We start from the raw sequence: 16,197 nt of genomic DNA, 5'->3' as shown, positions 1-16,197 counted from the left end.
GGGAGGCTTACTTGTAATATAAAATATCCAGTTATGCATATCAAATTTCATTCCCACGGTTATAAATTTTAAATTCTAATTTTTTGTACTTTTTTTTTTTTAACAGGGACCTTAAGAACAATCTTATTAGTACTATAGATCCAGGAGCTTTTCTGGGGCTTTCATCTCTTAAAAGACTGTGAGTATTGTGTTTTAGATTAAAAAAAAAATTTTCAGGTTCCAGAGTTAGTTGGAGGGTCTGGTAGGTTGAAGACAAAAGTGCCATGTGTTTTGTAAGAAGAATCATTCAGGGGCCATAAACATTGGTGACTTCATGTTGCTTTTTTGGAGCTGCTTGTTAGATCCAGGTTTGTGTATCTGTTCTGTCAATAGTGTAGCCGTCACTGTCTCTGTGTTATAATAGCTTAAGACATTGGTGGCTTCATGTTCATTCCAAGAGCTTTGATGTCATCAAATCATTATCCTTGTTAAATATGTTAAACATTTCATGGTGACTCTCTTCAGAAGGTTATAGAACATGGGTCGGCAAAATATGGCCCGTGGGCTGGATCTAACCTCGCAACAGATTGAATCCAGCGCATGGACGGGCACTTGCCAAATGACTGCATCCAGTCCATAGCTGCCCCCATAGTGTTCCGCATGGAGCTGATCCCTGCCCACTTCTGCTCACGGCAGCCCACACTGTGTCACTGCCTGCTCCAGCTCTAGCTGCCCTTTACCCACTTGGCTGCCTGCAGGTAGCTGCTCATCACCATGCTGGGCAGGCAGAGTGGGTGGAAGGTGGCCTGGAGCTGGAGCCCCACATGCTGGGGCATGAGCCACCCACCTGGAACTCCTCTCCTTCCCTTCTCCCTCCACAGCTGTCCCCACAGCTTCCCCATGTTACTGGCTGCCTGGAACAACACAGCAGGGTCAGGAGGAGAAGCTGCTGCCAGGCAGCTGTGGCAGCACCCCTACTGAGAAACTCTACTTATTGGCTAGGGTAGTTCTTTCTGGTGGGTAGAAGTGCTGTGGAGACAGCCATGGGCCGGATGTGGGGGAGCAGACCACACCTGCACACACTGCTTGGATGAGTTCTGCTGCATTCACCCCCTCCTCACTCCCCCCATTCCTGGCTGGTTCCCAGGAGCTAGCTTGCATGCAACCCCTCCCCCTCCCACACACATGCACAACTCCCCCCACATGCCCTCCCTCCACACCAGCCCTACATCCTGCTCCCACTCCTACAAAGACAGTGTACAAAAGTGAGACTTCATTTTGAACTATTATGCGATCTCCGTGATATACACTACTCAAAAAAAAAATCAGGACAAAAATACTTTTTGAAAAAAATTAAAGTATGTTATAGCACACGTTTGACTTTTAGTAATGTGAATGGTTTTTATCTGTAATTTGTTAAAGTGATATTTTCTGAAATATTTTTTGTGTAGCCCTTGACAGCTCACCAAAACTCATTAAGTGGCCCTCCAGCTGAAATAATTGCCCACCCCTGTTACAGAAGAACACTAATTCCATAGTTACTAATATTATACTAAAAGTTATCGTGTTTGTTAATGTCACTTCAGTGAAGGATGTACCAACATTTTCATTATCACATTTTCTGGGATTGAAAAAATCTGCTTCAGGCTTTAACTTGGAAATCAAAAGCTCAGCATAAGGGCCATCCATTTTTTTTTTCTTTCTCCGGATTTTTTAAAATATCCAAAACATTTTTTAAAGTTATACAGCTTTTTGTGATGTTATTCTTGGTCTTTGGGAGATACCTAGATACTGTGGACTACCAGCACTATAGAAATATCTAGGTAACTTTTAATTATTTAATGTTAGAGGCAGTATATAAATTAGTCCATAAGGCCTCAGTTTATGGTTTGAATGCTTTCCTGAGTTGGAAGGCGTTTTTCAATGTCAGGAATATATACAAAAGTTCTCATGAATATAAAAGGTGAAAGATACAGCACTGGTATAGTACTAGGGATTTACTGTAAGCCACTGACTCAGGAAGGAAGAGGTGGATGAGGTACTCTTTAAGGAGGTGACAAAATGATGTAAAAGTTATGAGATGGTACTGATGGGGCACTTCAGTTTTCTGGGCATCTGCTGGAAGAACAGCACAGCTAAACATAAAATGACAACTTCTAACTTATATAGAGGTCAGCATTCTGTTCTAAGAGGTTAAGGATACAACTAGGGGATCATTTATTTTGGATCTTGTCCTGGCCAAAAGGGATAAATTGATGGAAGGGTTTGAAGGCAGTTTGAGAAGAAACAATCACAATATAATAAAATTTATGCTTCTGAAATGGGGAAAGGTTGAGATAAAGAGAATTAAGATGCTAGATTTCAAATAGGTGGATTTCAGCCAACTCAGTGAATTAATAGGTGTGGTGCTATGGGAAGACAGACTAAAGAATAAAGTTACCAGGAGGACTAGAAGTTTCTAAAGGGCACAGTATTGGAAGCCCAACAGGAAACTGTTCTTATATCATGGAAGCACAAGAAGAATGCTAAAGAGACCAAAGTGGTTGCACAGGATGCTTCTAGTACGAAAGGAAAGCATACAGGCAATGGAAAGATAGGCAAGTCGCTAAGGAAGCATACCAGAAAATAGCAAGAACTTGCAGGGACAAAATCAGGAAGGCAAAGGTAAAAAATGAGCTTAATTTTGTAGGGGAGCTTAAGGACAATAAGAGACAGTTCTATAAGTATGTTGGCCAGAAAAGAAACACCAAGGAAGCTGTGGGTTCACTGTTAACCAAGCCAGGGCAAATCCTTAACATAAGATTGAAAAAAGCAGAGCTACTCAACAGCGACTTCACCATAGTCTTCACAAAAAAGCTCAAGTTACAGCCAGACACCTTATAAAGTTTATTTGGATATGGAAGGGGATGAGCTGAGGGACGCGATTAACTTCTGCCAGCTCCTTCAGTACCCTGGTATGAAGTTAATTAGGCCCTGCAAATTTGAATTCATTCACACCCATCAAAAGCTGCCTGATAGTTTCTTTTATCATCTCCGAGCATTTGGCAATGATATTTATGAAGCTGTGGGAGATATATGAGGTACCAAAGGACTAGAAAAAGGTCAGCCTATTGCTCCTTTAAAAAAAGGAGGACCCAGGGAACTACAGGCAAGTTAACCTCATTTCAATACCTGGGATGTTACTGGAGGATACCATAAGGAAGTCCATTTACAAGCATCTGGAGGAAGAAAGGTTAATCACTAATCACAAGCAGCCATCATGGGTTTACTATAATGCTAAATACATTTATTCTCCTCCTTTGACTAACTACTTGGGCGGATAAAGGGAATGCTGTTGTTTTAGTATATCTGGACTTCAGAAAGTTTTTGACAAGATCCTGCATGAACTTTTCATAAACAGATTGGAGAAAAGTGGGCTGGACAAAACCACTATTAAATGGGTAATTATAAATGGATGCATGTCAGAATAACAGGAAGTTTCAAGTGGAGTGTCACGGGTGTTTGTCCTGTGCCCATTGTTGTTCAACATATATATTAATGATTTGGATGATGGAATTAATTGCTGCTTGAGCAAATTTGCAGAAGACCTTAAACTGGGAAGGCTTGTAAACAAGTTGGAGGGCAGGAGCACGATTCAGAAGGACCTTGACGCATTGGAAAGCTGGGCTGGAGTTAACAGGATGAAGTTCAGTGCTGACAGATGCAAGGTGCTACATCTCAGGAAATAATAAAAAGCGCAAATACAAGATGGGTGATCCCTGGCTGGATGGCAGTGCTATAGAAAAGGATCTTGGAGTCTTGGTGGATGACAGCCTCAGTTATGAGTCTGCATGTGATGCAGCTGTACAAGAGGCAAATGCAGTTTTGGGATACATCAATAGAAATATTAGGTGCAAGATGCGGAAGGTGATAATGCCTCTCTACTTAGCACTGGTTAGGCATCACCTAGAGTATTGTGTGCAGTTTTTGGTTCCACATTTTAAAAAGGACCTGGAGAAGTTAGAGGGGGTTCAGAGGTGGGCAACAAAAATGATAAAGGGCTTGGATGGCAGACATACGAGGAGAGGTTGAAGGACACAGGTGTTGGGGGGGTGTGAAGCAGGCCCTATGTGATTTGGATTTGGCCCAAATCGGGGACAGTGATTCAATTAATTGATTTGGATCACTGTCCCTGATTGAATTTGGCTGAACCCAAATCAAGATTCGATGCTGATTCAGAGAATCAGCAATTCAGACATAGATACAGCTTTAAATGTTTTTTCTACATACCTTGAAGTACCAGCATGGCTTGTGAACACTGTGATGCTGGGGCAGATGGAGCGTCCCACAGGAGTGTGGGGGCGGCGCTCCATGTGCTTGGCAGGAGGTCCACTGGGGAACAGGCTGAGAGGTTTTCCCACACCCCGCCTGGCTCGTCGATCGGCCGCGGAGGGACCCTGGGTGCTCCCACCGACCCAGGAGGCACCAGTTGCTGAGCTGGGGCAACACAGGGGAGCCCCCCTGTGCACTCCCCAGTGGACCTGGAAGTGGACCGGAAGTGCTTCTGGTCCATTTCTGGGTCTGCTGCCAAGCGTGTTGGGGACCTCCCTGTGCTTCTGTGGGACACTCCATGCGCCTCAGCATCAAAGCATTCACAAGCCACCTGCTACCTAGAGGTATGTAGAGAAAACATTTAAAGCTGTGTCTGTGTCCAAATCTCCGAATTGATTCGGAGAGATTAAAGGGTCCTTTGATTCGATTAAGATTCAGAGATTTGCCCACTGAATCGCACCAAATTGAATTGGGGACTGAAGCTTCGTACAGTCCCGATAGGCATGGTTACCTTGCAAAACATGATAGCAGTTTTCTGTATCTGAAGAACTGCCCTAAAGAAGAGGAAAATACCTATTGTTTCTTGTTGCAGTGAACAGCATATGGACTCATGGCTTAAAGTTGCAGCATAGTAGGTTTGGATTGAACATCAGGAAAAAAACTTCTTCACTATTAGAACAGTGGATTAATAGAATATATTGACTAGGGAAGTTGTGGAATCTCCATAATTGGAGGTGTTCAAGAAGATGTTGGATAAGCATTGTTCATGGATGATTTTAGGAATAGCTGAGCCTATGATGCAATATAGATATTTTCCATGCTCTGGTCTTTGCTGTTTGCCACATGGAACCAGGCAGGATTTTTTTTTTTTTCTTTTTTTTTTTTTCTTCACCTTCCTCTAAAGCTTTGGATGTTGGCTGAAGCAAAGGCTGGAGATTTTGACCGGTGTGTGCCAGTGTTCCAGTTGGGACTTAAACCTCTTTCTTCCTGACTAGAGGGCTTTACCCCTTTGTTGAGGATCAGATTGCCATATTTGGGGTTAGGAATTAATTTTACCCCTGGTCAGGTTGTTACAGGCTGGGAGTTTTTGCCTTCCTTTCTAGTGGGGTATGCAACCTTCATCCCTGGATCTCGTTAGCATATTTTAACCACCTTTGCAGCAGTGGGATGTTGGCCACCATGGTCTCTTCACCTTATTTTGACAGGTTAAGGTATTATGGCTTGTGCTTGTGTCAGGGGCAATTGTAGTTTTGTACTGGCTTGGTATAGACTGGTTTGGATAGGGATGCTTCTACGCCATGCAGGGAGGTGGACTTGATGACATCTGGAGGTCCTTTCCACCCCTACTTTTTATGATTCTTTGAACATTTATGAGGATTTAACACAGGAAGCTTTCAGGTGCCAGTTAAATGCTTATGCATTTAAAATGCAAGCATTTGTAATAATTAACGGGCTCTGAGAGCTAATTTATTTTAGGAGCTTAGGAACTTTAAGCTGTTTATATAACATAAAGGGAAACTTTATGACATTTGTAATGACTCCACTAACCCATCTACAGTGCAATTCACTGTGATGATGGGAAACTGATGCCTTCATTCTTTGGGTTGTACAGGGATCTGTACAGCTGCCATAAGCATTCAAGTGCCATTCAGTTATTACGTGTTGTTTTTTTATTAATGCAACCACTCCCACTATTAAGATGTGAATGAATTCAAGAAATCAGTTCTTAGGTGGAGAATAACTGTTTCAGTTTCAACTTGGACAAGACTGAAATGGTGGTGGCTAGTATCTTTACTCAATTTGGCTAAGTAGTTATATAACATCACAGAGCTAAAGTAGAGCTATTTGAACCTTAATGCAGAGACTGGACAAGAAGAGAGAAGCTTGAATTATTGGTGCAGGATGGAAAATCTGATGCTAATAGAGATGGTAGAAAGATGATCACATGGGTTTCATGACTGCAGAGAGAGAAATAAAAGTGTAGCTATTCTGGACCTCTAAGGTTCGATTCAGATGTGAATAGAGATTTCTGGACTATTAGAAAAGTTAAGTATTGAGAATTGCTGTTATGGGGAGCTCCAAATTCCCAGATTCATAGTATTTTTTGTCCAGTATGTAACAGTAGGGTCCAGATAATCCTGCATATGATAGCTGGCCCTCCTTTACCAGAAAGTAGTACAATTAACAAGAGGGCAAACCACTTCACAGTTGGGCCATGAACAGATGTTTATTTCTACCGGCAGAAATGTTCAATCTCACCAATAGAAATCCTTCTGAGGGAAGGAGCAATACAGACATTCATTCTGCACCACTCTCCTTCCCCTCCTTTCTGCAGCTTTCCAAGTCTAGGGAAGGTGAGTGAAGCAGGCAGTAGAGAAGTAGGGAAATAATGCCTGCATGTGCCCCAGATCAGGATCTAGGGAGGAGGTGAGAGGAGCAGGTTCTGCTACTCTGCTCTTGGTCTTTGGAATAGAGTGGAGAGAGTACCGGGGCAAAAGCCCTAGCCCCTTCCCTAAACTGGGTCAGGCCCAGCTTCGAGAAGATTCAGGAAGCAGTTATAACTGCTTCTCTCTCCTGGGACCAGTCCAGGAAAGGAGAGGAGCAGCTGTTGCTGCTCCTAGCTGCTTCCCCAAGCTAGGAGTTTTGCTGCTCCCTTCCCCTCCCAGAAGTCAATATGGGAAGTCTGGTGTGAGAAGCAGTTGGGGAGCAGCTGGCAGCTGCCATCTCCCTTCCCCTCCAGTTCCACAGTGGGGGGCGGGAGGGGAGGAAGAAACTCTTGTGCCACCTTCTACAAATTGAGGTGACCCTGGTTTTGGAAAGGCACTTTGTCCTGGCTGTACTCCGTCAGAATGAGTTAAGCCAGGGGAAGTGTACAGACATTCAGTTTCCTAGGACAAAATCTTCCCGCAGCAATTTCACCCTAGTTGTTCCTGGGTTGTTTTTCTCCCAGAACAGCCTTTTTTGCTCAGGGGGAAAAAGTTTGAATGTCTGTAAAGGTTTTGTTCCTAGTGGGAGAATGGGGATTCTCCAAGTAGAAACAATATCTGAACATAGCCTTGGTTTAATAAATAGCGAAGACCTTATAGAACAGTAGATCTTTAAAAAAATAGCCTTGAATTGGATGATCATGTGTTCCTTCAGTAAATTAAAAGATAAAGAAGAATAATGGCCATACCAAATGGTTTCATAAAATGGCAAACTGAGAAATTAAAGTCTGTAAAGTTAACTTGACAGAAAAGTACAAGGACTTGAATATGGAGGAAACTTGTAAATTGTGTCCTCCAACCAAGGAGGAAAAATGTGTCATGAAAGTCAGAATAAAGCACTTAAGGACTACAGAGTTTCTTAATTGTGGAGTAACCTTCTGGAGGATATTAGTATGTATAAAGGTTATCTTTGGGAAATACTGTGACACTTCTTCTTTGCCACAGTGTTCCCCATAAAATAGACACAACATCAAAAATCATTCCACCTGTCCCTGCTTCACACACACACACCATTACCTGTCACAAATAGCTTTCTTTTTTACCTCAAAACTTATAGGTTTTCCATCCTCTCTAGGTCACTACAGGATTTTTCTGCTATTTCCATTTTATGCAAAAGGTGCTGAGATACTGTTTGTTGATAGATAGCATTCACTCAGTATTACTGAGAGCCAGAGGTAGACATTTTGTCCTTCTAGCCTCTTTAATGTTTGAGAATCTTCAAGGAAATTAATTGATTGTTTTTTGAGTTTCCCAAAATTCTAATAATGGTAAATAATGTGTACTTTCTTGTGTGTTTGTGGTGAGAACAATTAACTTTTTGGTTTTTCTCCTCATAGAGATTTGACTAACAACCGAATAGGCTGTCTCAATGCAGATATATTTAGAGGGCTCATAAACCTTATCAGATTGTAAGTATAATTTTATTGTACATATCTGAGAGAGAAATTGTAATTCTGATTAAATTCACTTTTTCCTTATGTCCGTTGGGACTAATCGCATACTTCAGTGTGTTACCAAATCAGGGTCAGAGAAGTTATGTTCTGAAGGCCGTGCAACTTGCTACTCAGTGTGCATATCTACACATGCAGTTAATGCACAGTAAACTTTCCTTGAGAGAGCATCTGCACTACACCTAAAGCAAATTTGCTTCTGAATGGAGCAGTTCAAGGCAAGGCTACCCCTGCTCTGCTCTGTTCCCACATGGCAGCCAGGGGGTTCCCTGGGCTTCCCTGAAGGCTCTAGGCCCCCAGCCCTGGGCAGGGCGCACTTGGGTCAGACCTGGGTGAGGGAGGTGCTGTCCTGACTTCTGGGCATGTTTCCCAGCCCTATGCCCCGATCAGGACACTTTCCCAGATTGGAGCTGGGGGCTGGGGAACAGCTGTGAGGGAGGGGAACAGTTCCCTCACTGCCTGGGCTGACTGAACGGTATTGTGCAGTATTTACAGGTAGTAGAAAACCACGCATTAACCTAATTTATTGCACAGTAGCTGCTGTGCATGGTTAAATGGTGAGGATTTATTGTGCAGTAGATTAGTCTACTGCACAGTAAAGCATTTTATGTAGACACACCCAGCAGCAGGCATCAAAGAAATAACCATTTCATTGCTCCACGTGACATACCACATGCTCTCCTAGTGTGGAAAGTACAGGATTTTTTTCAGTGCTAAATCATTTTAACCAAAAAACAACATTTCTTATTTGAATAATTGTTCTTAAACCCATAGCTGTTTTTGCCTAACAGCAGCATTGGGAGTGCAGGAGAAGAGTGCATTTTTGATACTGGGGTTTTATAATTGGACAATCAGACTTAATATTCTGATATCTAATATTTTATAGACTGCACTTATATGCCCATTTATTGGTATTAGGTAAATAACTTTTTAAAAACAAGAAAACATTTTTGAAGGAGGAAATTTATTTTTAGTTGCGTAATTAGAAACATCAAATTAATTGTTTAAGAAAAATAGCTAAATTCCTTTTTTTTAATTCCTAGAAATCTTTCAGGAAATTTATTTTCTTCATTAACACAAGGAACATTTGATCATCTTGGGTCACTGAAGTCTTTGTAAGTAAACTTTGATTTTCATGTAATTTGTGTAATCCTGTGCATTTGTTTTCCATGCACTTGAAGAACAGATTTAAAAGAAAATCATTGTGGCATATTTCAGTGTTTATTCTTCAATTAAAAAAAATAAAACTATGAACAGTAGTCTGGATTCTGGCTGACAGATTATCATGTAAACTTTCAGTCCCATCCTGATACTGTAAATGTTCTTTCAGTTAGCCATACTATTTATGTGCTAGTCACAGTTATAAAATTCTTAGATTTTTGATGAATGAAAACACGAAAATTAATTAATTGAAATCCACTGCTAAACACTCCGATCTGTATCTTAACATGTGGTAAACCCAGAGCGTAACATTCTTAACTCTTTGTAATTAGTTAATTGTTGTGATTATGTGTAGTAAATCACAAAGCTGTTAGAATGGTTTAACTTGAAAATCACAACAATTAACTAATAATCTGTTTTTTGTGTATTGCAGAGAATTTCAGACTGATTACCTTCTGTGTGATTGTAACCTGTTATGGATACATCAGTGGTTAAAAGAAAGAAATATAACTGTACGTGAAACTAAATGTGCCTATCCCAAGTCATTGCAGGCCCAACCTGTAACAGGTGTAAAACCAGAGCTTCTGACGTGTGGTAAGAATTGTAGACAAATGATGCTGGTTAAAAGTTAATGCATACTGTATTTTGCTTGTGTTTGTTAATATTTTCCTTTCCTTTCAATTATATTGTAGTGAATCATTTTCTCAGGCCAGTCAACAAATTGTGCTTTTCAGGCTTTCCTAAAAGTAGAGAGAAACTAATTAGTTGAGGTTATAGGTCCATAGAAGTCTGTGGTTGTAACGATTTAATCTTTGGAGAGCCAGTCTTATCAGGAAAAATTCTCCTAAGTGGGATTACCAATTAAAGTTGACTTCTGATAACAACAATTGGAAAGAGAACCAAGTTATGCAAAATCATCCAAGTCTAATACCATAATAATTGAAAGAAAAAAGATTATCCTGTTCAGTCCCCTCTTAATTTTCCTTGGAGATCACATAGTCTGAGGAATAGTCAAATAAGACATTTGAAGGATCATGGAAAGAAGTTGTAAAATCTAAAAGAGAAATTAGGAGCAGTAATGGCCCTCCTTTGGGCTAATTGTCTGTTTCAAAGCTTAGTGCCCAAAGGAGGAAACATAAAAGAAACTGCTCTCCAGACTTTTTGAAAGAATATTAAGGAGTATAGTAGCATCCCTACCATTATCTTTGGATGATCCTCAGAGAGGAAAAGCAAAAGAAATCAAGTAGACTTGACACGTAAAAGACTTGAAATATTTTCCTATCAGGCTCGGAAAAAAGACTCTTTCATTCTTTTGAACACGGAAGTAGAATGCACTTTTAAAGTTGAATAGGAATTTCCAGTTGAGACATTTTAAAGTTGTTGGAATCCCTCTCTACTGGGTGCAAGGTAATGTTTAAGGATACCAACCAGCACATTTTCCAATACAGTCTTTTCATAGTCTAGACAGGGCTAATGCATTTGTGGGAGTTGAGGACTTCATAGCAAAGTTGCTTTCTGCTTAGTCAAATATCGAAAAGTGCAGTAAATTTCAGTTGCTTTTAAACTGCTTACCAGTTTAATTCAGGACTAACTCTTCTGAATGATTGGGTTTGTCTGTGGATGGATTTTGAGATCGTGGAGTTTGTCTTGTGTCACAAATGAGTTACCAAGATTAAGTTCTTCGCCTTCCATGTTAAACTAAGTAAACTACTGTCTTATCTGTTGGTGTTTTCAACATAAGATTGAAGATGAGGACTCCTTAGGAATTAGCATAGAAACAGCTTCTCTAACTTATATATGACTGAATATACACAACTGAAAAATAAGATTTATTTCATTGGAAGTTATATTAAGATAGTCTCTTTGAAACAGTTTTATTCAAATGCTGCTAGTTGTTTTAAAATAGGCTAAAATCAAGGTCTGTTTTAGCATAATTTAAAGCGAATTACAAAGCTATTAGAAATGAACCAAGTATTTGACTATGTCAATGTTTGTTCTCTCTGAAACAGATTTATTTATTTTGAATTAATATTAGAAACTGATTTTAATGCAGTTCATTTTAGAATGCATAGTATATAGCTATATTTTAAAGAATAATCTGGTTGTTGTTGTTGTTTTTGTCTGTTTCTTGGATTCTAGAATCACCCCTTGAATTACCATCTTTCTACATGACTCCATCTCATCGTCAGGTTGTCTTTGAGGGAGATAGTCTACCCTTCCAGTGTATGGCTTCATATATTGATCAAGACATGCAGGTGTTGTGGTATCAGGATGGGAAGATAGTTGAAACTGATGAATCCCAGGGTATTTTTGTTGAAAAAAACATGGTTCATAACTGCTCATTAATAGCAAGGTAAATTTGTAAGGGAGACGTTTCATTTTCATTTTAATATCAAGTAATGTTTTTTTATCAATTGCTCCCCCCCACCACCTCCCTTTAAAGGAGAAAAACACAGGAACCCATGGGTTTTGCTGTGCAGGCTGTTAAGAGTTCCAGCCTGCAAGGGACTGCTTGGAACTGGGTGGGGAGTGGGAAGAGAGTGATCAGCCAAGGGGTGACATGTGTATGTACGTGTTCACAAATGTGCACGACAACCAGGCAACAGAGTAGAAATCAGATCTCCACAGGTAAGTATGGGGGGAGGGGTCACTGGTGATGTGGAGGAGGGGGGCATATACCCCCCAGATTTCTGTGCCCACAGCAAGCACACAGCCACTGGCAGAACCCAGTGTGGGAAGGCAGAGTGGTGTGGTGAGACTCATTGCCACTGCTGGGACCCCTGTGCCAGCCATGCTACTAGCAGTGTGAGGAGTGATGAACCAGGTGGGCCATGTAGCCCTCATCTCCTGCTGCCAGCTGCTTGTGCTCCGGACCACAGCTCTGTCCCAGAGGGGAGTTGGTGTGTCGGGCAGTGCGGGCTGCTTGAGGGGACAGATTTTGATGGCAGCCAGGCCATAGTGGCGGGGTAGTGGCTGGCAGCAGGAGGAGATGAGAACAGTGCAGCCCAGCCCCGCCCCCCCTCCCCACCCAAGTCTGTTATTCCTTGTGCTGCTGGTGGTGTGGCTATCAATGAGGGTCCCAGTGGCAGCGGTGGCAGGAATGAGTCTTATTGCCCTGCTCCGCCCTTCTTCTCCATGACTTGCCCACTGAGCTATGGAAGCCCCCAGGGAAAGCAGCAGAGTGGGGAGTCCCAAGCCTCACAGTGGGCAGCCTGCATCCTCCCCCTTCCCCAACCACACTGCCCTCTGGGCTCTGTATTCCTCCCTCCACTCTGGCCACAGTAGCTGCCAACTCCCACATGTAGCAGCTAGGGCTCAGGTGCTGCTGGCCACAGGGCAGGCAGCAGGCAGGATGCAGCTGCTGGGGCCTGTAGCCCTGGCAGCGTAGGGCCTCCTCTGGCAAGACTGCAGGGCTCAGGGGGCTGCAGGCTGGGAGTGAGGGGCACTGGTGGGGATGGGGCTGCAGGTCAGGAGTGAGGGGCACCAGCAGGGCTGGGGGCAGGGGGGGCTGCAGACCAGGAGTGAGGGGCAGCAGCGGGGATTGGGAGGCTGTCGGCTGGGAGTGAGGGGCTCTGTCAGGGCTGGGGAGGTTGTGGCTTGGGAGTGAGGGACAGTGGCATAGGCAGGGACAGGGCACTGGCATATCAGGGCTGCTCAGCACCACATAGACAGCCACAGCTGGGCTCACATTCTGGTGAGTGAAGGGGGCAAGGAGAGCTCTGACTTTCCATGATAAAAACAATCAGATGCCAAAATATATAGGTGTCTTGAATTTATTTTATTATAATGATGGATGCACTGGTAGGCTTCCAAATTGCTTTCAAATTGTAAATATATCAATAAAACATTGTGTTCAGTCGATAGATATAGTGGTGTTTCATTTTAATCATGGAAAAATGTGGATTTGGGGGTTTTTTTTAATCAGAGAATTTTGGATTTTAACATAGAAAATTGGGATCCCTGGTAATTATTACTTCTCCATGAGTAATTGTCCATAAACATATTCCTTCTAGTGGGTGTGACTTATGCTCTGCTGTCTTGACAAGCTTTTTTTGCTTCAGTAGTCCCCATAGTGTATACCATAGCCCCACCTTTCCTCACCCTCTTATGTTGAGGGACTAATGGACTGCATGCACTTCCTGCTCCTTTGTCCCCGCTGGGTAATGTTCTTCCATTTGCTCCCCATGCAACAGAAGCCAGTGTGAAGAGTTATCCTCAGTCTGATGAAGCAGTACCTTCTCCTTAACCCAGTCCAGGCAGAAGGCATATTACATGTGAGAAGCAAACTTAGGAATCCACTTCTCTTTATTATGATCGGAAGAGGAGATCTTGTCCACCCTGAAAGCCCTTCCTATTCAATGAAGGAGTAAAGACACCTAAGATCTCGTGGCCCTTGTGGGGAGCAGACAAGGCTCACAAAGAATCAAGATCTTCAGCTCTGGCACCACCCCAGCCTTGACACTTATTGGCCCTCAGGGATTTCAGCATCTCAGAGGGGCCCAGATCATGATATATTAGTGCCTCCCAGGACCAAGACTTGCAGCTTAGAGTGGTGGGGGCATCCTGGTGTGGAGCCACTTTGGTCACAGTACCTTCTACCCTGCATGACCAATGCCTGGCAGTTAAAGGGCCTATGACATTGCCACATTTCTCTGTGATAATAGGAACAGGTGGCTTCATCAGCCTGGTGTGTATTGTGATTCTTCCAGTCCCACCAAAGTAGGTCACACTTGCCATGTCTTACTTTCATAGATGTTTCAGCACTGAAAATGGTCTGTGGCTCTGGACCTTATATTGATCGGTCCAGTATCTCCATCCTCCAACACAGGATATCTGCTATCTCTTATCCTCAGTACTGACTCAGCCTTCCTTATGTGACTACAAGTCCAGGGTCCTCTTCAAGCACCAGGTGTCCAACTCATCTAGTACCTATTTACTGTAGATGCTCATTCAAGAAATGCCATACAGACTGGCTTACAGCATCTCACAATCAGTTTTGGCTATGGGGTTTTCAGTGACTCAGAGGTTCTGTTGACATCATGGACCTCTACTCAGGGACATTTTTACTTCTCCCCAAATGGTCATGAGTGATATCTGTTGATAATCAGGACCTATCTTCCTCTCATGCAGCTTTAGTGCAATTTGTGCCCCAGGCTTTAGAGGACATTAACGGTTTCCAACTCATGAAAAGAGTATCGTAAATGCTAAAAATTTCCCAAAGGAAGTGTTGGAACAATGCATTCCTTAGCATGTATATTATATCAAGTGAGTCCAATGTGGCTAGGTCTTAGTCAGCTATAATGAACCTAGCCAGTCCTCACTTTTCAAGGACCCATCTCACAGGAGTCTGGTTCACTGCCTCTTAGCAGTGGGTGCTATAGAAAAAATTCTGTATTCTAGATGAAAGGGGTTTTACAGCAGTTACTTTGTTATGCCAAAAAGAAAAGGCAGTTGGCAACTTAAGCATGAAGTTGTATACATACATTTGTACCTTAAGCATAAAGCTGAATGCATACATTTGTAAACTCAGGTTCAAAATGGTTGCTCTGGTTGCAGTCTGGGAAACTGCATTGTACCTCTCAACATACAGGATATATACCTCCACATTTACAATAAGACACTCCCGTAGGAAGTATCTTTGATTCATAGAACCATAGAAAATTAGAGTTGAAAGGGACCTCAGGAGGTCTTCTAATCCAACCCCCTACTCAAAGCAGGACCATTCCCAACTATATCATCCCAGCCAAGGCTTTGTCTAGCTTGGTCTTAAAAACCTCTAAGGATGGAGATTCCATAACCTCTCTTGGTAACCTGTTCCAGTGTTTCACTGCAAGTGTAGTAAGAGTTTTTCCTAGTATCTAACTAAATTTCCCTTTCTGCAACTTAACGCCATTGCTCCTTGTTCTTCCATCTGCCACCAGCAAGAGCAGTCTAGCTCCACTCTTCAGGTAGCTGAAGGCTGCTATTAAATCCCCCCTCAGTCTTCTCTTTTTCAAACCAAATGAGCCCAATTTCCTCAGCCTCTCCTCAGAAATTACATGCCCCATCCCCCTTACCATTTTTGTTATTCTCTGCTGGACTCTCTCCAGTTTGTCTACATCCTTTCTGTAGTGGATGGCCCAAAACTTGACACAGTACTCCAGATGTGGCCTCACCAGTGCCAAATAGGGGGGAATAATCACTTCCCTCAATCTGCTGGCAACTCTCCTACTAATGCAGCCCAGTGTGCCGTTGGCATTCTTTGCAGCAAGGGCACACTGTTGGCTCATATTCAGCTTATTGTCCACCTCCAGGTCCTTTCCTGCAGAGCCTGTACTGGTGCATGGGATTATTCCATCCTAAGTGCAGAATTTTGCTCTTGTTTTTATTGAACCTCATGAGATTTCTTTTGGTCCAGTCTCCAATTTGCCAAGGTCTCTCTAAATCCTAGCCCTATCCTTGAGCATATCTACTCCTCCTCCCAGGTTGGTGTCATCTGCAGCCTTGCTGAGGGTGCATTCCATCCCATACTCCCTGTCTTTGATGAGGATATTGAACAAAATCAGCCCTAGGATCAACCATAGTTTCATAGTTTCTAGGGTCGGAAGGGAACTGAGCAGATCATCTAGTCCGACCCCCTGCCATGACAGGAAAGAGTACGGGGGTCAAACGACGCCAGTAAGGTGGTCATCCAACCTCCTCTTAAAAACCCCCAGGGTGGGAGCCTGCACCACCTCACTTGGAAGCTGGTTCCAGACCCTAGCCGCCCTGACCGTGAAGTAGCGCCTCCTGATGTCCAACTTAAACCTTCCCTCCGCCAGCTTGTGACC

At 42.8% G+C, this 16,197-nt stretch overlaps 1 protein-coding gene across 1 annotated transcript in view; it reads left to right on the top strand.

The window, feature by feature from the left end:
* Window positions 1–16,197, top strand: part of ADGRA3 (adhesion G protein-coupled receptor A3) — a 104,042-nt gene that overhangs the window by 30,959 nt on the left and 56,886 nt on the right. The window contains exons 6-10 of the mRNA XM_019525823.1: window positions 107–178; window positions 8,114–8,185; window positions 9,271–9,342; window positions 9,822–9,982; window positions 11,528–11,741. Coding sequence (XP_019381368.1) covers window positions 107–178; window positions 8,114–8,185; window positions 9,271–9,342; window positions 9,822–9,982; window positions 11,528–11,741 — 591 coding nt within the window. The remainder of the gene's footprint in view (window positions 1–106; window positions 179–8,113; window positions 8,186–9,270; window positions 9,343–9,821; window positions 9,983–11,527; window positions 11,742–16,197) is intronic.

Source organism: Gavialis gangeticus, unplaced genomic scaffold (genome assembly GCF_001723915.1).
Source record: "Gavialis gangeticus isolate Ggan-Ray unplaced genomic scaffold, GavGan_comp1, whole genome shotgun sequence".
Taxonomy (NCBI): Eukaryota; Metazoa; Chordata; order Crocodylia; family Gavialidae; genus Gavialis; species Gavialis gangeticus.
Note: the sequence above shows the minus strand (reverse complement) of the source record. Positions and strands in the feature narration are given on the sequence as shown.